Raw genomic sequence first — 22,376 nt, 5'->3', positions numbered from 1 at the left:
GATTAAGAAAAACCTGTATATTTAACCCAGATTATCAACAAAACAATACTGTGTGCCTGGGAAAAACCAATATTATAGTGCCATCTGATATTAAATGAAAAAGAGGATGCAATGTAGCCTAGTTTACTTCTGCAAATCTGTTTCTTCCTCAGGTGTATGATGCATCTATATGTATATATGTATATATTATCTTTTAGATAAAAGTAAATTCCAGATGATGATTTTAAAACTTTATACTATCAGCAATTGCCTCAGGAAGATATCAAGTACTTCTTGGAGTGTAATTGTACTGAAACAGAAAATTGTATACGTAAATTGAGATGGTTATCTTTTAAGATAATTTAGTCTTAGTTTCCACAACATAAACCTGCAGTTGGCTTTAATGTTCATCTTTTTTGGTTTTGGATGGGGTTGTTCTCCTGGTAGACATAAAGCAAGTTTTTCGTGTTGTTTACCATTCTCATTGCTATAGTTCATCAGCATGCCACAAAAGACAGTCAAGAGCTTCTCACTGGCTGGATCTGTTTTACTGCACAGCGACCTTATAAGGTCTACTACAATATGTGCACCACCTGCATGGTCAACTGCGCTCCTGCCCTCATCTGTAAAACAAAGAGTTACATTAAAAATAAATGAAACCAAAACCCATCCCAGAGCCCCGAACATCGCAGTAATCATACAATGCCAACTTTTTAAACAGTGAAGTCATTTCTTCAGTGCTGTCAAATTCCTCTATAATAAAGACTCTTGAAGGCCAGCTTTTAGTGCAACAGAGCTGGGAAAGTGAGAACACCTACAACAGAATGGATTAACCGCTAGGAGCTAATACCTTTGTACAGATGTTTAGTTTGAGGCAGAGGCCCTGAAACTGAAAAATAATGTTCTGATGATGCATTGGATTTTGCCAGAGGAAGGTTCTGAGCATTTGCAAAATAAAGTACACGTATCCTGAAGGCTTTGTGGACAAGCTAAATTACTTCTACTGTTATGTGGATTGAAAAATTGAAATAAAGAACAACGTGCTCCCCTGAGCAAGGGGAGATGGGAAAACAGTGGAAAAGCAGCCCAGAGGTACCAACTCCCAGTGACAAACTCACTGGCACACAGCGTGTTCTTCATACTTCCGTACCTGGAATTTAATACCGCTATCAGATTGTTTTTGTATGGCTGAAAGAAAATTCATTCTCATCTGCAATATACTACAGTGTTCTGAAGTTTCATAAATAACACAACGTAATCTTTGTATGGAACTCTCTGTACAACAAATCCAATTTGATGTATCAGTGTATGAATAAAAGAAAAATTGTCCTTTATTACAGTAATCAAGCATACCGCTTCCTTTCCCAGCAGGCAATAGACAACAGTCAATAACCTTAATTGCATGGCTTCTAAAAGCTGAGATTTCCAAGTGAGTTACAATCAGAATCAACTGGAAAATCTGGATGAAAACTTACACTGCTCCTCAGCCCTCCATTTCTTAATGGTCCAACTGCAGATCTCATCTTTCCTTTGCTATTCCGCACTCTTAACATCACTCTTCTCTCTCCGTAATGGAGATGCTTGGAGGTTTAGCTATTAAGTTTTCCCAATTCTGCAACACGTGCAGCATGAATACCAAGGCTGTCCTCATTTATAATATGATCTTCCACTAAAAATTGGTCCAGAGCTCTTCAAAAAGTTTCTAAATCTTCCAGTTCTTGTCAATACCATTTAAAAGGGGCATATTGCATTAGAATGTAAGGGGTGTAAGAGGTAGACCGTATTAATTTTATATATATATAATTTATATATATCTAAATGAAGGGCTATAACTGTAGTTTTATATATATAAATACTCTCTCTATAAAATTTACAGTATAGCATATATATATAAACTCTTCTATAGTTATAACCATTTATATATATAAAGGAGTATATATATATATATACATTATCCGAATATCCAGTTTATTATCCCAGTAATAAATGTTTTGCAGAGTACCCATGAAATTGGACATGTAGCAGGGGAAAAAAAGTCATTGCCATGACTGTTTGCATGCCCGACCTGATCAGGATGTTCGGGAACCGCGATTCGCTCCAGGTATGTATATTTCATTTTGAAAAATTAGAAACTGGAATCTGTTTACAGTCAAACAAATTCAAGATAAGAAGGTCTGTGTCAAGGATGGGGTGTGAAAAAAGGAGAAATACAAAAGCAGTAAACCTCTCACATCCTTGATGCAATGACAGACGTGGGCACAAGGCTGAAATGAAATACAGTTCCACATCATAATATAGTATGGCGGTGTAGTTATTCAAATTTAGTGCTTATATTTATCAAATTAGCAGAGGAAAAAAAGAAACTGAATATTCCAGCATACTGTTTTATGTATCTTCTGGAATTTTTTTGATTGCAGATTTAATAGATGATTTTGTATTTGACTCACCTTTCTTTGTGAGTCAAAATAGGTGTGCAAAACCAGAACTGAATCACTGATTCTGCATCAAATAGACTGACTGTGGTATTCAAGTTACTATAATACAATTGAAACCATCTAATTAAAACCATGATAAAACTAAGCTTGTGATAAAAATCAGTTGTCAAACTAGTTACATGTCTTGGTATGGAACTGCATATAAAATACTTTGGCAAAGGTGTAGTCTGGTGAGTTTGGAAGCAAGAATTAAGAGAAAAAAAAGAAAAAGAAAAAGATCATAAACCCACAAAGAACAGTTATAAGCCAAGTTCCTTACCTGGATAGAATTTGACACAACTCCACTGAAAATTATTGTGTGATAATACCTTAGAACAAATGAAGATCTGAACGTCCTTCTAGTTCCGTTCTCTCTGGTTTGTCAGAGAAGCTATATATGAAAACCAGCTATACCTATATCTTTCAGTACGTTGTAGTCTCTTAATTCAATGTATGATACATTTTTTTTTATCCTCACCATGTTTTTATTACATAGATAGATAATTACCTTTTGCCATACCAACAGCAAAACTAAGGTGGAAAGATTTAGCAACAAATCTCACTCTGAGAAATTAGATATATATAGCATACTCCAAATGTAAGGTAAAATGAACTGCAGGATCCCTCCCAGGTAGGTGGCTGGATCTAAGTGCCAGCTTTGACATGACCACATAAAATGGTAGACTGAAGTAGAAGAGTTGCCTTAATTGAGTTTGTTGCTATATCTCTTTCGTTGCTGCATCTCTTTCCCATTCTGCATCTCTTTCCATGCTAGGCTCACCCTGTATAGCTACTTTTCTGCCCAAGGCAGCCTGGTGAAGAGCAGACCTGGCTTGGTGCTATAATTACAAACTCCTGGTGCTGCCTCCTTATGCCCTAGAGGATTAACTCAGCTCATTAGTGGAGGGTCACAAAGAATCCCATACCAGGTGTAGGAGGAAAACTCAGAAGGTCCTGACTACTCACTCCAAGCTCAGGCTATGACACTTAGTTGCATCCCCAAGCAAAAAGCGTATTTCTGACTCAGAGCACTCCATGTGCTTATTACGGCCTCACTTCTCCCTGCTCTGTTGCTAAGAAACAGATTTTGCACACAAGAATACTCACCGAACTCCAAATCACTTACAGTCAAAACAAGACCACAGCATGCTGCTGTGTCTTGTTCTCAGTCCAACTATTACCTTGCAGTTCGGCAGCTCTATGAACTCCCACTCTCAGAATGCTTCCAGCCTCCCAGAAGCTGTGTTCAAGTTTATTCCTGTGACCTTTTTAAATAAACATTTGCTGTTCCTATGAGACCAACGTTTGAACAGTTTAATGAGCATTCACATTTCTGCTTTAAAATGTTTCAGTAGAGCTCACAAAGGGCAATGATGTTGCATTATTACTTTTTTTTTAAGTAAACACGATACTGTTTAAAGATGCCAAAATGACAACAGCCCAAGAGAGCAGAGGGATGGTTTTCTTCCTACAATGAAATGTGTAGTGAGAACAGCAGGATAAGGGGAAATGGTTTTAAGTTGAAGGAGGGAAGATTTAGGGATAGCAGGGGGAAGTTCTTTACTGTGAGAGTGGTGAGGTGAGGTGCTGGAACAGGCTGCCCAGAGAGGCTGTGGATGCCCCATCCCTGGAGGTGTTCAAGGCCAGGTTGGATGGGGCCCTGGGCAGCCTGCTGTAGAATTAAATGTGGAGTTTGGTGGCCCTGCCTGTGGCAGGGGGTTTTGGAGCTTCGTGATCCTTGAGGTCCCTTCCAACCCGGGCCATTCTGTGATTCTGTAAGATCACTATTTCCCCAATGTCCTTTACTCCAACACGACTATCTCTAAGAATGAATACAGTCTTTTCTTCTACCCTTAATTACTCTCAGGAGTTTTATGCAGAACTGGGTTTTAATATGGATTATCAAATTACTGTGATGGCTCTCACGCCTCCTATGCACACTTTCGTCAAATTTCATTGTGGCCCTCTCTTGCAGGATCTAAGGGACACACCAACCAAAGAGCAGAATTTCTGTAGTGCCTGACTAGTAGATCTTTAAAACTCAGGGGAAAATGCCTTGCCCACTTGTTCCCCTTGAATGTTGTCTTAGAAGTTGCAGCAAGCCAATGCCAAACCTCTCTATGGCAGCTCTTAATTTCTCTAAGGACTCTCAACTTCTCTTCATTGAGGATTGGTTTCTTCAGGACCCATACTTGGCTCTCCTCCAGGCTGGGATTATTTGTCAGAGGGGTTGTCATATACATTAGAACCTATAGTTGTTCAGCCTTCATTTACTGCAAAAACTGGTGCAAACATTTCTCCCATGTGATCAAATCTTTGCTTTCACACTGCAGAGTATCTTCTATGTCTGCCCTCCATTCAAGTGATTTGTCTGCTCTTCATTCAACGATACACAACGTAGAAAGTTTTTGTTCCAACAATGAAAAACCTTCAGGAAAAATATAAAGGTACTGCCATACAGCTGGAGTGTGAATAACATGTTAGATAATACAGAAATTATTTTCTATGCACTTAATATGCTCTCAGGTATCTGACAGAGCCGCCAACATTCAGATGCAGTTTGTCAGTCTGAACTTATACTCTCGGAGCTCTTCATGTCATGAATTTTGAATAGCTTAGATTTGCTTTTCCACAGATGTGTTTGCATCATTTTCCATTGAATTTACTTCCCCAGCTTACTAAACTCTAAAACCAACTACCAAACCCTAAAAGATAACAACAACAACAACAACAAAAAGACAACCAAAAAACCTACAGGTTAAAATATGAAAACAGCATATTATGAGCTGAATGCAGCTAAAGAGTTATTTCTAAAACACACACCAGTTCTATGATCTTTGTCATCACTGGGAAGCTGTATTTCTGGAGATGTAATGACATAAGGCAAAGGGCTGTGCCACAACACAGACAGATGAGAAAATATTTTTGCAAATAGGTTACCTGATGCTCTTTTACCTAAACCTTAAATTAACTTTGCTGTTCTTATACCAACCTTTCTTAATGCAAAGCTTAAACTCTGCCGATCCAAGTGACATTTAAAGAAGCAGATGCATGTATTTCATACAGATTGGGACAAAAATAGTTCTCATTGTTTTTCTATTAGAATACAGAACTGTGTCTTCCAAAAGAAGGAAAGTACAGTTTCAGAAATCCTAAAACTTGGGTTTTATCCAACTTTTAGTTAAGTTTTAAAATATTATGTCAAAATATTATGTATTTAAAATTATATGTTCCAATTCTTTCATTATCCCAAACTTTTCTTTCCATCATCTTGAACACTGGAACAGCAATTTAGAAGTCATTTTTACTTCAGAAATGATTCTAGCCCTGCAAAGATGCATGTAGTTACTTAGGTGTGTTACCTGCAGGCTGTTACACATCAGGTAGGTGCAGAAGGTTCTGGTGATGATACGATAACAAGTGAAACCAACATTCTGTTGGTATACACAGCTGCACTGATCTATGCAGTGAGGGAGAGCACGATTTGTCATACAGTCCCTGATTTACATAAACCAAGCTGCCAGGAGAGCAACTTCTGGTGACACAGAAAAATGTAACTTTTCTTTTAGGTATGCATTTTAAAATTATTTTATTCTGCACTTGGCTCAAATCATTTAAATGACATACTACTATTTTCAATGAAGTGCTTCAGCTTTATTGCTTTTTGGCTCTAATCTTGCATTCTTTGTGGCCAAAATACTGCTTAGGCTGAACTAGTGCTTTATGGAGAACGTTATGTTAATATAAGACGAATTTGCAGTAGTCCAAGGGAGGAGGGGGGAAGAGTTCTTTCTTCATGCTGTGCTTTACTTTTCTTCTTTTTAAGTGGTGAAAAAAAACAACTCCAAAGGAAGAAAGGCCCCTCTTCCATGCTTTAAGTAAGAAAATAGAAAGAAAACTTAAAAGTTTTGGGACAAACCCTCACATTGTCTGTGCAGGTATTAGGAAAACCTTGATCATTTGCATTAACTGGGGGTTTACTATCTTTTTTTTCTATTTCAACATTTAGAAGGTGAAACTTTTAATACAGTGCTGCCATTCAATTTTAGTACTTGAGTAGGCTTTTTATCTTGTTTGTGTATGCTTTTAAATCAGAAGATTCTGCACTCTCAATTCTTTGCAGTCTACAACCCCACTGCAGAACACAGAGCAGAACTCCATTACTTTTATTTTTTCAAGGAAAGTAATTTCATGTAATTATATTGCACTGACTGTATTGTTTGCTGCTTTTTTCTGCATCTTCTGTGCACCTGTCTACAGGCAACAGGGCATGGCAACACTGTACTTTGGTATTAATGTTTTATGACTTCAATGGTCAAATTGATTTGGGATTGCTCTATTTGTACTGAAATTCCTTTCCATTTATTCAATTACTTCAGGAATTATATGACTGTGATTACCAGAAGTACATTTTTTTTAATTTGCTTGTTGATTAAAATCAATCACTGTAGGCTTAATTTTTTTCCTTTATGAAGAAAAAACTCATCCTCAATTGGCCATGCCTGCTGCAAAGAGAAATAGATCAGTCTTGTAGTTATCTCAAATTGCCAGCACCTGTCATTAGCTCTAACTCCATCTTCACTGAGGGTACTTCCTTAGAAACGACTGCTAAAATAGTAAAGAGGTGAACAGTAAGCTTGAAATGCAAACAGAAAGCTGTATTTTAATATAATGTCTTCAAGGACTGAATACGTGTAGGTTCAGCCTTTCTGAATAAAACCTCTGCCAGCGTATGTCCTGAGTAGTGACAACAGAAGCAGTGGTGTACGGGCCCAGAGGCTGCTACCAGACAGAAGCCTGGTTCATTTCAGGTACTGGACTGGCAGATGAAGGATAAAACATCTACTAAAATAAACTGTCAGGTGTTCACTAACAGTCACACAACTGCTTTATTCCAACGAATCACTTTAAAATATGTTCTATCTAAAGGAAAATCTAGTGATATTTTTAGAAGACTTATTATATGTTAAATTTTGAGTGCACTCTAGGGCGTCACTGCTAACAAGCCTTCATCTCCCTTGGCAAGTGTCGTGGAATTTCAGTCAGGAGTTCGGCTGAACATTTGAAGGGACAGGCAAATGTGACAGTATCACAGTGTCCCTCATGTTAAGCTGAGACAGTAGCCAGAGGCAAACCACATTGAAATTCTCAATCGATTTCCAAAAAGTTATCTTGTTTTGTTCTGATTCCTCTTCTGTCAGATACAAGAAAAATCACCTGTTTCTAATTTCAGACAAAAGAACAAGGAGAGTTCTGTTCTAAAGTGTAATCATTTCCACTCATGAATTCTATTAAAAAGCAAGGAAACCAAGCAGTATGAAAAAGCTACAGTAGCCCAGCCAAAGACAGGCAAAGGCCCTCCTGGCTCAGTGCAGCACTTCCCTTTGCTTTCCTTTCCACGTGCAATGCTCACAGCAGATTCTTCTGCTGATTTTCTAACTCCACGCAACTCCAGAGTAATTGCACTGCAGCCAAACAATTACTCTTACTCTAGGTTTACTCCATTACTCTAGGTTTATGTGAGCATAAGTCAGAACTAAATCCAACCTATGCTTCTTACTTCATATAGTATGAAGTAAATAATGGAATCCAATTATACAGTAACTCATCAAACAGTTTTTCTACACTGGTAGGTGGGCATTTATAGCATCTCATGCTATCAACAGAATAAACCTGTACACATCAATTAATTTAGATTTCAATCTCTCAGCTTCATCTGGCCAAGAACAAGGATCTGAGCAGACTGAAACCAAGTGCCAAGCAGAGACCTTCTGCTGGGTGCTGCTGAAAGGAGCTCAGCATGAAGCTGAGCCTGGTGTTGTGCATGAGCAGTGCTGACAGCTGAAAGGAGCTGTGGTCCTCCAGCAAAGCAGTCAGAGAGGCAAATTCAAAGTGTGTGACCCACAGGGATTTGAAATAAGGCCAAGAGGCAAAAAGTAAAACCAACCAACCAACCAACAAAACATCTTACTAGGCAGATCTTACTAGGCCCTGGGAAGGAAAAAACTTTCTCAGAGTAGTGAGGAAATGAGTGGCCCTGGGAAAAGCTGAGGAGAGTCCTGGGTTTGGGGCTAGTCTTGCCCTTGCCCCACAGTATGCAAGTGTAGGGAGCGAGAAGATCTGGCCTTCTAAAGCAACTTCAGGGAGCAGTATTCAGCCTGGTGACTGTAGGAGATGCTTCAATTTCAAGGGATTCAGCTTGGGAAAGACCACCAAGGTGTTCTGTTTTAGGAAATCTTTTACCTCCTTTGCGAAGGCAGCTGACTGATTTAATTTGAGGGCAACGAGGAACACACGGTGACCGCAGAACAGCCCACACTCAGGAGGCCATGTGATTGATAAATGAACTGGACACCATCTCAGGTAAGTAACTCCTTTGCAAGGAAGTGGGTGCAGCTCTAGATAACCTACTCACATCCACCCTGGCTCCTCAGGCCATTCTGCTGGCTGGACAACTGATGAAATGAGCAGCAGCCTCAGGACTAAGGGGGATGTTGGAACGTGAGTAAGGCACAAACTTTAAAGTCTGTGAATGAGATGCAGGAGGGAAAGAAAGTAAAGAACTGGAAAAAATCTGCATTGTTTCTCAGTTACTTTTATAGTCTTGGTTCCTGTACTGACAGAATACTGATCTACGTATTCAAATAATCTTCCTGGAAAAAATAAGGAAGAGGGAAAAAAAAAAAAACAGCGTTGCAGAAAATATACAGGACTCTTTATACCTGAATTCTTTTAAATGCAAGAAAATCAGTCTCATATAATCCTCTTAAAGACGTGAAGAAGTTGCAAATATGTGGTAAATTGCATTTATTAATTTACCTTTCTTACGTGGGCTGCTTTTAAGTTTTGGCTTAAGTCGTAAGAATTTGGTCACTGTTTCAGTAGGGTCAACATGTAGAATATAAGTTTGAAAAGAGTAATAGCCTTAGAAGGAGAATTCATGTTTTTATCACCCTTCAAATGGCTCTTTCCAGTGCTCTGGGAAGATTCATTCTGATTCCATTTTAGACAGCCATAAATTAACATTATATTGTTTAATAGCTTCCTAAGAACATTCGTGACTAATTGCTGATAAGTACTAAATATTACTGTGAAAGTATCTGTTGGCATGCATATGGTATACTTGGTTTCTAGCTGATGCAATGCTTGTTCTGCTGAGGCTTGGAAAAAATACTGCATTATCAGGGACTTCTAGCTTAAAAAAATACAGCATAGTTTTCTAAGATTCAGACATACCTTAGAGAGGACAGGTCTAGAGGTAATACAGTATTGCTGTACTATGAAAATTAGAATTTGACACCTCTGTAAACAATCAATTCTCAAGCAATGAGTTACAACCTTTGGTCTCAGTTTCACGATACTGCTTGATTAGTAGGTGGTATTTGCATTTGTTAGGATCTGATACAAAGAAAAGTGAAAGATTATGGTAAGATGCTGCCTCGCTGCATGAATCAGGGTGACTTTCATAAAAATAATTAGCCAGTAGAGTGCTATTATCAACACTTGCATTTTAGGATTCTGCTGTTTTTCCATATGGCACTATGAAAGGCTATGCCATTTTTTTGAAGAAGAATGAATTTGATGTGTTTCCAGTATGTTTAATTCTTAAGTGTCTGGTTTTCAGCTTTAGGTCCTGAAATTAAACTTGTCTTCTGAAAGATGTATGAAACTGTACAGTTGAGTAGTTTCGTGTTTTTTGTAAATAGCCTTCCTTCTGCAAGAGGTGTGTACACCCTTCTAGGGTGGGCAGCTGAGTATACAGAATATATAGCATCCAAGTTCTTTTTAACTTAAGAGGTGGCATAATGTTCGTGGTCTAATGTTAAGGGTGGGATCAAGATGGATTTGGGTCTACGTGAGAGGCCACGTAGGTGAAATATAGCAGGGGTCTTGCCATCAATGCAGTATGACTAGGTCGACAGAAATGTATGACTTGGGAAATAAGAAAAGGATTTGGTGCATATCCTGCAGAAAAGGTAGAAAAGCAGCTGCCAGAAGACAGCACTTGCAGAACAAGTTGGCATTTTTAATTTCTTTTCCCTTCTATAGCTGTTTATATCATGAAGTATGGTTGGTGAAAACATGTATGCATTGTGGTAGTTTTGTGAAGAAACAAGGAAATGAATGGAGCAAATAGCAATTGATTTGAGAAACCCTGAAGAGGTCTCTAAGCTCCACCATTAATATTAATTTTATGGAAGTGCAGGATGGGATTTTTTTCATTTCTCTTATAAGGTATGTGGAGGGTTTATTTCACTGTGAAAGCTTTCAGAATATATAGATGTTCTGAACAGCAAGAAGGAATTATTTCTTAATGGGTAAGATCCTGCCTCAACTGAAGTCAATGTGAGTTACTCATTCTGGTCTGTGTGGTTTACAAATCAGGCTCTGAATATCCTAGCTTTTCACCGCCTCTTATAATTATCACCGTAATATTACAATTACAGTAGTTTCTACAGTGTGCTCAATGTATAAAAACATGGGAAAGTAGTTTGTCAACCGATCAGTTCAAAACTAGAGTATTTCTCATGCATGCTCATGCAGATCTTGGTTTTTGTAGCAAGAATCATGTTATGTTAAATACCTTTCTCAATCAGTGGAGATGGTTTCATATGCAACATCTACATCTCAAGATGTAGGGGGGACCTTTTGGACTTCTGAAGGTATGCTCTATTATACCTATAAGACCTAGACATCTAAACAGCACTGGGAAGAATGGCATGGGCTTTTTGGAAAGTAGGACAGTAGGAAGGTAGCTTTGATTTATTTCATGGAGAAAGAGTGGCAAAACAACTACAAAGACAGGCCTTGTATTCTGACTAGACAGCGCATAAGAATTTAGCTTTGCTTATAAGCAAAAAGTAACTTGTGGTTGAAAGGAATGAGTGGGCTAGGATTTCTCCATCTAGTAATAAAGTTCAGACAAAATTCTGTTCCTGAGTGAGGCTGTGGAATCCATTGCCTGGGTATACAGAAGTTCAAGTGACTGTATTCAGTATAGGCTGCAGATGTAGTGGGAGAGAAAGCAGGTGGGAGAATGAAGAAATCACACCTCCACTTCTTTGCTTTGCACTTCCTGCTTTGACCAAGATTTGGGGAACAAGGTGTATGTGGCATAACTAGATAAAGCATTTAGAACAGTTACAGACTCTACAGGAACATGCAGTAATGTATCTGTTCTTAAACTGTAGGACAGCATGAAACAGTTTGCATAGTGTGACTGCTCCTGAGTTAAAATCTTTCTGGCTGTCTCAGTTGTTTCATCTATGCTTATGAGAGGAAGGCTGGGAGACAAGAAGCCTCATCAGAACTAACAATACTTTCTTCTACTCTACTTTGCAGTTAGATTTGCCTGTATTGCTGATGTTCAGAGACTCACATAAAGCAGATCTCTTCACAACATAAATGCTTTAAAAAGGATGCTCTCATGGCTGCTTGGGATAAATTTGGCCTATTTTTTCTCTTTAATTGTTTATGAAATGCGTTTTATTCTGTTGGTTTTTTTTTTTCTTCTCAAAGAGTTTATTCAGCATTATTCTAGGGGCTTAAAGCTGAGGATCACCCAGATGATAACACAGTGCATGTTACCCCAAATATAATGGAGAAGAGAATCCATCACTAAGTAACAGCTTCCACTTCATGTTTTCAGTAAGGAAATCTTTCAGTATGCTCTCTGGCCAGCAGGTGTGTAATTCCCCTGTTTCTTTGTGGAAGGATATTAAACCTGAGCATTTGGATTTAGCAAGGAATACCTCTCCCAAGACAGCAGTGTTTCAGGAGTAATCACTCCTGAACTTATGTGGAAATGGCCTTGCCTTCATGCAGGAAATCTGAGAAACAGTGTCATTTTCATTTTATCAAGAGCAAATTATTAGGGAATTGTCCTTCTCTGCATGGTTGTTCTGCTGGGACTTTCCCCAAAGGAAAAAAACACTTCACTCATAGCTTTCAACCTGCACTGTACAGATTTCCCTCCAAAACAAAGACTTTATTAGCTTCTTTTGTCACTAAACAAAATGATATATGCTTGCTGAGATGAAATAGAGGATATTTGGGGCTTCCAGTAAATAGAAATGTTGCTATGAGCTGTTCAATATGGGCTTGATTTCAGACTTTTAGCCTAGCACTGATTTAGGACCTGAAGAACGTTTTCCATTATTGCAGGCTATAATTGTAGGGGCTATGGAAGTGAAAAACCAGTCATGCTTATGGTAAAATAGAGTTCCTGAGATATTTCAGGTTTCTCTGCCAGTCCCAGTTATCAGAAATGTAACATCTGCTTTTGTCTCAGCTGCAAAGAAAAAGACGATCTATACATAATGTCTGTGATTAGAAATACTGTCCTCCACATCTTGTCTTTGTTATATATTAAATATCTTTGTTAGGGAAAAGTAATTTATATAAAAATAAGTCATAAATGAGAATATACTAGATTTTATTTTAATAAGCATATTTAAAGTACTTGTCTTCAATAAGATTCTAGGATAAGTTAACTATAGAATCATTACACTTTAAGATAACAACCAAAACAAAGCAGGATGGGGTGGATGTGATAAATAAGTTCCGTGAATAACCTCTTCCACTTAAATCAGAGATGCTAGTTTGATTTTTGTGGCATTTTCTTACAGCTTGTTTGTGATTCTTATTTAAATGCACAGGGAGGGCTGTGACTGTCCGACAGGACTGCAGCTATACATGGCATACAGAACATATCACTGTGTACTGTAGGTTTCTGCTCCACAGAAGAGCAACATAAGGCATATAGTACAGCTTTTCTGTGCCGTGTAAGTCCTGCACTGTAAAAGCAAGAAGCAGTCCACATTACCTGATACTTGAAAACCATTTTCATGTTTACTTAATTAGATTTAATGTAAAAATGTGGGTTGAATGAGAATGGCATGAGTAGTTACATAGATTTTACTAACACAAAATAAGCCACTGCAACCTGGGACTGAGTTTTATATCACATAGGACCCTGAAATAAAATTTAGTAAGGAAAACATTATAGAAAGCTCAATAGTTTCTTCTGGAAGTTTCCACAGAGGAGCGGGTGTTCAGTTGATTGGTCCCCTTAAATAAAACCCTAAATGGAAGAATTAAGCATTATCATCCTGAAGCAGTAGCTGTCTGTAAATGAAAACGCCAGCATGGAAAATCTGATGAGCTTCCCTGAGGTCAGAGACAAAGTAATTTCAAACAAGATAAAATGCAAATTTCCGAACTAGATTGAAAAACTTGTAAGAAAGACGCTACTGATAATTCCTGTTTTGAAACAGACAGTAATTCACAACAGCAGAAACTGTTAGCAAATGCAAAATATACCACAAAGAAAACTTCTTGCAATGTGAAATAAAACATTGAATCTGAAGATAATAAAATGCTTATGCGATTCCATTTCACTTCCCATCTGCAGACATCCATAGGCTTCTAATTACTTCATGTGAATACAGAGATATCGTTTTCGAAACACAGGTTTGTTTCTGCAAAACATGTGTCCATGCGTGCAATCCACACATGGAGTCACATCTGCATTGCAATTTGCTATTGTGTGGCAATTCCAAATTTATTTTGACCACAAAAAACCTAAAAGTTGTCACCAATCCCCAAGTCCTGACTATCAAAATTAACCACATGTAATCTTGGTGCAATTGATTGGCCACTTAAGTATTCTGAGAATCAGCAACATAGCTGAAGCTTCCCTCTCAGCCACATGTGTAGCTCTGCACAGCTCTGAGACTGGCAAGTTATGAATATTCCCTTCTCACTCTGACTTTTCCCCTGTGAGCCTATTTGAGAATAATTAGCCATTCAGGTCACTGCGTATGTAGCACTTACACTCTCTGGAAAGCTTGTTCCTTATGTTTAAAACAAAAAAAGCCCTGAAGCCCATAAATCTTTTCTGATCTTATATCCAGTTGTATCATGATATCATAGCAGTTTTTTTTATTCTTAGTGTCACAAAGGCATAATGCAAATGCGATGTACAATTATTCCATGGAATCAGAATAGTTGTATAGTAAATAAAAATCTAGAAAAGAGGAAAATGAATGCCGGTAGACAATGTAAATTCCCTCAACGTTTCCCTCCCTCTACCAACATCATCTGCAAAATTCAGCATATTTCAACACTTACGGCTATCGTAGCATATATTGCCCAGGGCACGTCCTGTTTGCAGCAATACTTCCTGATCTTTGCAGTTTAACATCTGCACCAAAGGAGGGATCAACCCAGCATCCACACATGGGTTCCGCATAAATTCTGCAAACAATGAAATACCTGTTAAAGAAAGCCTTCTGTTTTCAGTTTCTTCCATTCTAGTTACCCTGGCATTGCAATGGGGCCTTTTGTAAGAGTACAGACAAACAATGCAAGTTTGCGTGCAAGTTTCTAAAGAACAAACTCAACATCAGGATTTGGGCATATGTTGTTTCCATTACTTGTTAATTTAGAAGGAATTAAGAATATTTAATTGACTACCATGGAAACTAATTTAACAGAGCTCTGGCTGAGTGTGTTTTTACAATCATAAAGAAATGCTGAAAAGAACATCCTTTTTCTCCACTCAAAGTAAACGTAAATTAAACTACTGATTTACACAAGAGATGATTCGAACTATCCAATAGAAGCAGCATTGTTTACCCTTTATTCCCACAGAACTCCCCTGAAGTTTCTGCTTTAGAAAAAAATAAAATGAAATAAAGCTAAGGAAAAGGTTCTTTATTTTGAAGGTAAGGAATAAGAAATACAAGAGGGATTTATGTAAGCCTTTCCTCCTGGGAGGAAAAGTAAAGGACCCATCTACTGGGTGTTTCTGTCCTTCTTTCCTGCTATGTCCCTCAGTGCCAGGAAACCAAAGAATTCTCTTCAATCTGTGCAAGTCACAGGTAGACAGTTATCCTGAAATAATCTGGATAGTGGTCTCCAGGAAGATCTATCGTTAGGCAGGCACTGTGCTGTTCTTTTTACAAGGGAAGTTTACAGAGGCAGCCACTCAAACACTAGTGCAAACTGAGTAGTTTACTTTGCGGCACTGTGGGAGATGTAGCACTGTAGTAGGCAAAAGGTCAGTACATTTTTGATTTGTTGTGAATTGCAAATTACCTCTTCTTGATCCTGGACTATCTTGGATCTTTCACAACCAGTTTACTTTTGTGTTGCTTAGTCATATATAATGAATGAACTAGGATGTACAGTCCTTAGACAAAGAGATGAGAAAGCTTTTCTGACTTTGGATCGACAGAATCCCAAAAGCTGAGACCTCAAAGAATTCATAAAAGTACAAAACCCTTCAGATATTTTCTTTGTTGTGCCTATTAAAACATACTTCGATGTTTCTTTACTATAGAAATTTGTACCTTTTGTAGTTAATCGTGTAGTATTGTTTTAGCTAAATAAGTACTTGTCATGGAGATGAGCAATCCTCCTGTGCTGATACACATTGGTGTATCACCAAGCAGATGAAGCAACATCTTAATATTTGCACAGGTCTAACAGAAGATGGTAGTCAGCAAAACTGACCCCCTCCCCTAAAATACTAAAATTTGAAAAACTGTAGACAGATACTGTACTGTGATAAATGAGATGGCCGAAGTGGTGATAGTATCACTTATCGTTACCAGATTGGATGTCCTTGTAACTTTTTATCTATTTCTTTCTTATCACTCACTTTCTTATCTATCTCAATGTTTATTTACTTAACATATTACTTTCTCCCCTCTGTCTCCTCTGTCCCCTTGACTTCTTACTCTCTTAATTGCCAATGAAAGCTCTTTTCCACTCCTCGGCTTCTCCCTGCATCATTTTGTTTTATACTCACTACTTTATCATAGTCTCTACATCATCAATCATATAATTTTTTAACTTCTGATCTGTGAGAGGAAATAGAAACTTGTTCTACCCTTAGAAGATCTAGATCGGTCTGTGCTGCTGCTTAGGGTCTTACTTGAGCAGTGAGAAGGGGTAAGAAACCCTTTCTCTGCAATCCCTCAATCTGGAGTCAACAGAAGCTTTCAGTCTCCCATTCAGAAAAAAAAAAAAAAAATAGGCAATATGCTGAGGAAGCTTATATTTATCAAGGTCATGTAAAGGTATGAAGTAAAAGCAGTGGTGCCATACATGGCAAAAATCTGTTGCTGTCTCACAGGTATGTAGTAAAACTGCAAATATATTTGCACAGAAGTAACAGATGAAAAAGAAGGTAACCCAGAGCAGAGTCATTTAGGTTTTCACTAACCTGGAGGGGAAACAAAGCAGATCCTTTGAAGGAAACACTGAAGAATCACTTAAAAAGTTAGGAGGAGAATCACTGAAGGACAGAGTAACATAAACCAATGGAGGACAAGACTTTAAAAGAGGGATTTAATTGTTTTGTAGTACTGCAGACTGTGAAGATGGTTTTCTTATTCCTAAGTCTGGCAAAGAAGAGGATAAAACCTCAGAAAAAGGGTTTAAAGGCTGGGAAGAGAAACTCCAGGTAGCAAATGCATCTGAGCCTTCAGCGTGCTCACACTCGAAAGACAAATGACTATAGGTGGTCATTTATATATACTACTGCTGTGACTGTGCGTGCTACATGTAGCAGTATGCCCAAATGATGCACATCTTTTCTTCTTTGTGCATTTCAAAAAGCCAAGGGCATGCTATTTCTGTCCAATAACATATACGACTGATTACCTTAAAAACTAAATAGCATGAAAGTAAGGACTAAAAATATTCCAGCAGCCAAATGCTGTTTTGATTGTATTGAGAAACAAAATTTGACACAACAAAAACAAAAAGTGAGAAGGAGAGATATGAAAGATGTCTAATCTACAAAATGAAAACATAAATGAAGTAAAACATACTGACAAGTGAGGTGAAAAACTGAAGATGTTCCAGCAGAAAAGTTCTTGTAGAAAACCTCACCATTTCTGGCTACTTCTGCTATGATGTTAGCTACTTTTGCTGTGCAGGAAGACTGTGGCATCAACAGACTCGCAAACACCTGAAGAACTCCACTTTTCTGGATTTTTTCACTTGTCTCCATATCTGAAAAACAAATGACACAAAAATGACATGAGCATCAGCTCGCTTGGAGGAGCAGAAGGAAGAAAAATACTGTAAGTCTTCTCAGATGTAATTCTCAAAGTTATTCCTTTCTTGTATACACAAAGCAGACATATTTCAGTGATCACCTTTGCTTTGTAGGATGCATTCATAGAACTTTATACTTTGCCATTCAGAATCTCTTTATAGGGTGACTGCTTATAAGTAAATATACAAACACACTCATGCATGCACTGAGCCACGACTGGAGAGACAGGGAGAAAGATTAAAGGCCATGTAGTGATACGATATGCAGCAGCCTGAAGTACTGTGTAAAAATCAAGGAATGGTGCTCTGAAATGTATAGTTATGGAAAACATTCGAAGACTCATGGGGAAATCCCAACATCTGAGGGCTCAGTGTGTAATGCAGCACAGGAATCAGAAACTGGAGAAGAAGGAGAGCTAAGCAGATCCTAGTCTAGACCTCACTTATACTACATACTCCATATGTGTATCTTCTGTGTTACTTTGCTAGGCTATGATAACTCCAGCGCAGTCCCAGTAGAAGGGAAAGGGAAAAATAACACCTCAGATTGCAGATTTCAGAACAAATCATTTCCTCTTTCTGCCTGTTTTACAGAAGGAATTGTGCAGTTGCTCCATAGTAAAGACCCCACATCATATTACTAGCCAGCAGCTCAGTACAAACTGTAAATGATCGCTGATTCACTACAGTAAAAGATCAGGTACTGGATACTAAAACCTGTCTTGCAAATGCTTTCAAATAGTTTGTGGTTTTGAGTTAAATATTAGGGTGATAGATTATTAGATGGTAGCTACCACTTCAGAATGCAGCACAGAAGACCAGGGAATCATCTAGAGTAGTAGTCTGCAATCATTTCTAGGCTGTGCTTCACCTGCAAATAGTTAACAGCACGTCATTGAGCTCACCATCTCCTCTGTCCTCCTCTTCCCTCCTATTCCTGTTCTCAGCGCTGCCATTGCCTTTTGGCCTCCAAGATAACCCATGCTTTGAGCGCAGGAGAGCCGCTTGGGCTCACCCTGGCAGAGGTCACTCTCGTTGGCTCAGTGGCTTACAATATGGTACATACGTGCTTCACTGGCCAGGAGCCAGGGATGTCTAGGTGACAGAATATGGATTAGATGGGGAGAATTCAAGTTTGGCTTGCAAATCTGCCTGAGCTCTGTATTTGTTGTGTTCTCTTGGGATGTTAGTCTCTGGTTTGGACCACCCAGCTGTGATATGGTGATGACATCTGATTACCAACAGATTAGGTATAAAACAAAGATTGATTAATTTCAACATACTAGTTGTTATTGATCTGTTTGCAATCTAGTCAACTGTGATTTTTTAACATGCATTGAGAACTCCTCTCAGAAGATCCACTGTAAAAGAACTTCTGACTAATATGGAAGCCTTTTCAAGTTCTGACATTAGCGTACACGTTGTTAGGTATGTTCTCCCATGGATATGTGAAAATAAAAATGAAAGTTTGAATTCAGAGAAATCGTGTCAATATTACAGACTGTTCCAGACACAGTCTGTTAAAGAAGAGATGACTCTCCCTTGAGTTCAAAATTGAAAGGACAGAAATGTAGGTATCTGTAGCCCATGTGATTTTAACCACAGTTAGTGGGCAGGAGACATTAATGCATTTTTCTCTACCATGCTGCTGAGACATACAGTCTTATTTTATGAACTGTAGTTTGATGGCCTTATTACTGCACAAAAGATAAATTACACAACTGGAACAAATTTTTTCCTGCAAGAAATGGGAAAATAAAATGAAGTGCTTCTCCAGGCCAGGTGTGTGTAGCAGATAGGCTCTGATTTATTTTATTCTGATAAGTAAGTGCATATCAACAAAAAAAACAGTGCTTAACAGACCTGTTGGAAATTGGGATATCAGCTACCCGGTATCACGTAGATGAAAACAGAACATTCACATCTATTTTCTTTTCTTTTTTTTTCTGTTAAATCTTGAGCATTACAGGAACCACACCTGTATACACTCTCCCCTTCACAAAACCAACATCCCACTGGTTCTGGCTGAGCACCAACATCAGAATTTTGCTAGTTACAATGCGCTGAAATATACTAATTCATTTCTTATTAAAGACAATTTAGGTACAGAAACAGCCTTTTTTTGGAGGGCTTTTGAAATACTTACAGAAGGAAGGGTATTTTAATTGGAGCAAGTTGGCTTATATATAAACTTTAAACTGCTTTGTTATATCTAGCTTTTTTGCTCTTGTATTTTTCTTAAAGAAGGAGGACTTAATGACAAGCAAACGATACATGGACACGCCTTGTGGAAACTAGGACATCCAAGTGAAGATCTTCAGCAATTGTTTCACTTGACTGAGGAGTCTACTGCACATTTGCATTTCAGGTATTAACTCTTCAAACATATGTCTGTAGAAGAAAATAACAGATTGGAGGTTTTAAGACGGGGGTTTGGCAAGAATTGGAAATGGCCTTAGCACAGGCACCCCTGAATTCTTCCCTTTCTTCTCTTCATGGACTGGAGAAGGCCTGCTTTTCTGTTTCTCTGCGTATGCAAGAAAGAGGTAATATTTGCAAAAGATGCGTATCTGCTGCATGCTAGCTTCATTCTGGGCTTCCTAGTAAATCATTTGAGGCTATATTATTTTGGAATCTTATTTCAGGTGTCATCTTTTGAATTGTTTCAATGTATTGTCAACGGTAGCTGAGACATGTAAAATCAAATGTTTCCACAGGAGCAAGTGAGATCTAGACAAAACGTCTGCCACGTAATCTCCTTTTATACTTTCTGTAATGGTGAAAAAGGGAATTATAGCTGATGTTAATGATGTATTAACAAGCTGCCATTTTAACTCCTTCAGCAGAACTGCACTTCCTCACAACTTTGTTCAGTTTCTGTGCTAAGGAAACCTGGACACTGTAGGGTGCCTGATATTAGGGTGCCGCACCTCAAAAAATCCTTTTGCTATAAATACATGTCCAGATTCCATCTGCTTTCCTTTAAAGCCTGATTTTCAACCTGCATTCACAACCCACCCACAGAGTACCTACTGCTCTTATCTTGAAGGAAAGGAACTGTAGGGCTGTGATAATGCTACTTTAGAAAGAGTCCTTTTGCACACAGTACAGTATAGTGCTGTGCCATGGCAGCATAATTGGGGGAAAAAGCCCTAAGGTCAAACCTGCAGCTTTGGATGTCTCTTTCTATCACTGGATATCAAGATGAAGAATATGTTAGATCACACGGTGCCAAAATCTTACTAATGTCATAACAGTGTGATTAAAATGTCAATATCTTTGCTTTTCATGGTTTTTGCAGCGCCTGAAGTCAGAATAATAAAGGGTGTGAGCAGGAAATTCTTTAATGCCATAGATCAGAGCTGGAGAGCTGAGCACCGGGGCTATCAGAGTGCTTAATTAAGTACCAGAAATCATTACAGGAAAAAAATCCAATTAGATTGTATGCTCTCCCCTCTTGGCTCTATTTCCTGTTAAATTTTGCTCCTCTCTGTCTCACTCTTTTCTCATCTCTGCATCATTTTCTTCATCTCCAAGTGAAAGAAAAGGCAGGGAGCAGGAAGGAAAAGGCTCATCTGTTACAAATACCACTACTTCATACTCACTAGCAGCAGAAAAAATATTAGTACACAGTTCCTTTGAACAATGAGTTTAAGTTGCACTCCTACATGTTTTTTTTTTTTTTTTTTGGTGCATACAATTTCTCGTTCCAGCAGAAAAAGAGTATAAAATAACCCAATATAAGTGAAGGCTATTCCAATACATGGAGCTTTACATGAGGAAAGAACTGTAAACGAGCAGCTCCATCAGTGTCCTTTTTATTAAGCCAACCGTGTTTGCAGTGTACTCTTTTGAAAAATGTATGTGTTCCTAGCTGAAGAGATGTTTTGTAAACCTCCAGAAACCACCGTAGAAAACTACCGTGGCTTTATAATGTCCCTCCCACATGTGCTCTCATCAGAAAGAGGAGGATGAACATATGAATAAATAATCATGAGCCGCGTATATAATGGGAAAGGAACCTTTCATTGGCTCTCTCACAGGGCAGAATGAAGGGAGCAAGGATGTATTTCTAACTGGTATGTCCTCTGTCCACTAAAGAAAAAAGAAAAAATGTTCATGTGACTAAGAGTAGGTATTGATGCTGACATGGTATACTGCTTTCCTGTAGCCCTCCTGCTGCTTTTTTCCGTACCACAGAATGGAGATTTTGGTCTGACTAAATGAACACAAAAAGTAGACTGTGTAGAGCCTCTGGAAAACAAATGATGTGATCTCCTGCAAAAAGGTATACATCACAGAGAAAGGAGCCAAAAAGACCATTCCAATTAATTTATTTTTTTTTACAGAAAAAAAATATATATATATAATTAAATGCATAAATATATCCTCTGTTGGCAGCTCCTCCTCATAAATATAATCTGCTCGCTCACACATCCTTCAAATTTAGACCCCTAAGAGGGAGGGAGGATTCTCCGTCAGCTGTATGAACACTTTTATCATGGTGTTTGCTCTGTTCTGTCTACAGCAGCAGCAACAGGGCAACTTCAGCTCTTATTTTTAATGAAGAGACGGAGATAGTGCACAGATGTTGGTAATTAAAATCTCAGCTCTAACAAGGAAGGAAGGACAGATGGAGAGAGAGATTCACCAACCAGCTAGCTGCATGATTCCTGCTGATTAAATTCTCCAGAACCAGTATCCAAAGAATAAAAGTGAATTGGAGGATGAGATTCATGCCTTGAGCAGCCTGTTGCAGGTACCAATGAAGTAAGTTAATAAACATACACGCCAGCTTTGCCTTCCATGAAGAAATATGCGCATTATAACTTCCATGGGTGCTTCACAGCA

The 22,376-nt window shown here is 38.3% G+C and overlaps 1 protein-coding gene and 1 long non-coding RNA gene across 6 annotated transcripts in view; one reads left to right on the top strand and one right to left on the bottom strand.

Annotated features, from left to right (window-relative positions):
* Nucleotides 1–22,376, bottom strand: part of RAP1GDS1 (Rap1 GTPase-GDP dissociation stimulator 1) — an 89,179-nt gene that overhangs the window by 24,931 nt on the left and 41,872 nt on the right. For 2 of the 5 annotated variants that reach the window (XM_046940155.1, NM_001031150.3), the window contains exons 3-5: nucleotides 17,358–17,480; nucleotides 14,586–14,711; nucleotides 456–602 (exon numbers count right to left, since the gene is read on the bottom strand). In XM_046940155.1, coding sequence (XP_046796111.1) covers nucleotides 456–602; nucleotides 14,586–14,711; nucleotides 17,358–17,480 — 396 coding nt within the window. Of the gene's footprint in view, nucleotides 1–455; nucleotides 603–14,585; nucleotides 14,712–17,296; nucleotides 17,481–22,376 lie in introns of those variants that run through there. The other 3 variants (XM_046940156.1, XM_046940157.1, XM_046940158.1) reach the window with 2 other exon arrangements.
* Nucleotides 21,835–22,376, top strand: part of LOC107053275 — a 42,152-nt gene continuing 41,610 nt past the window's right edge. Inside the window, exon 1 of the long non-coding RNA XR_005859692.2 lies at nucleotides 21,835–22,295. This is a non-coding gene — a long non-coding RNA (uncharacterized LOC107053275). The remainder of the gene's footprint in view (nucleotides 22,296–22,376) is intronic.

This window comes from Gallus gallus, chromosome 4, assembly GCF_016699485.2.
Source record: "Gallus gallus isolate bGalGal1 chromosome 4, bGalGal1.mat.broiler.GRCg7b, whole genome shotgun sequence".
NCBI lineage: Eukaryota > Metazoa > Chordata > Aves > Galliformes > Phasianidae > Gallus > Gallus gallus.
The sequence above is the reverse complement of the archived record's forward strand: the minus strand, read 5'-3'. Positions and strand labels throughout refer to the sequence as shown.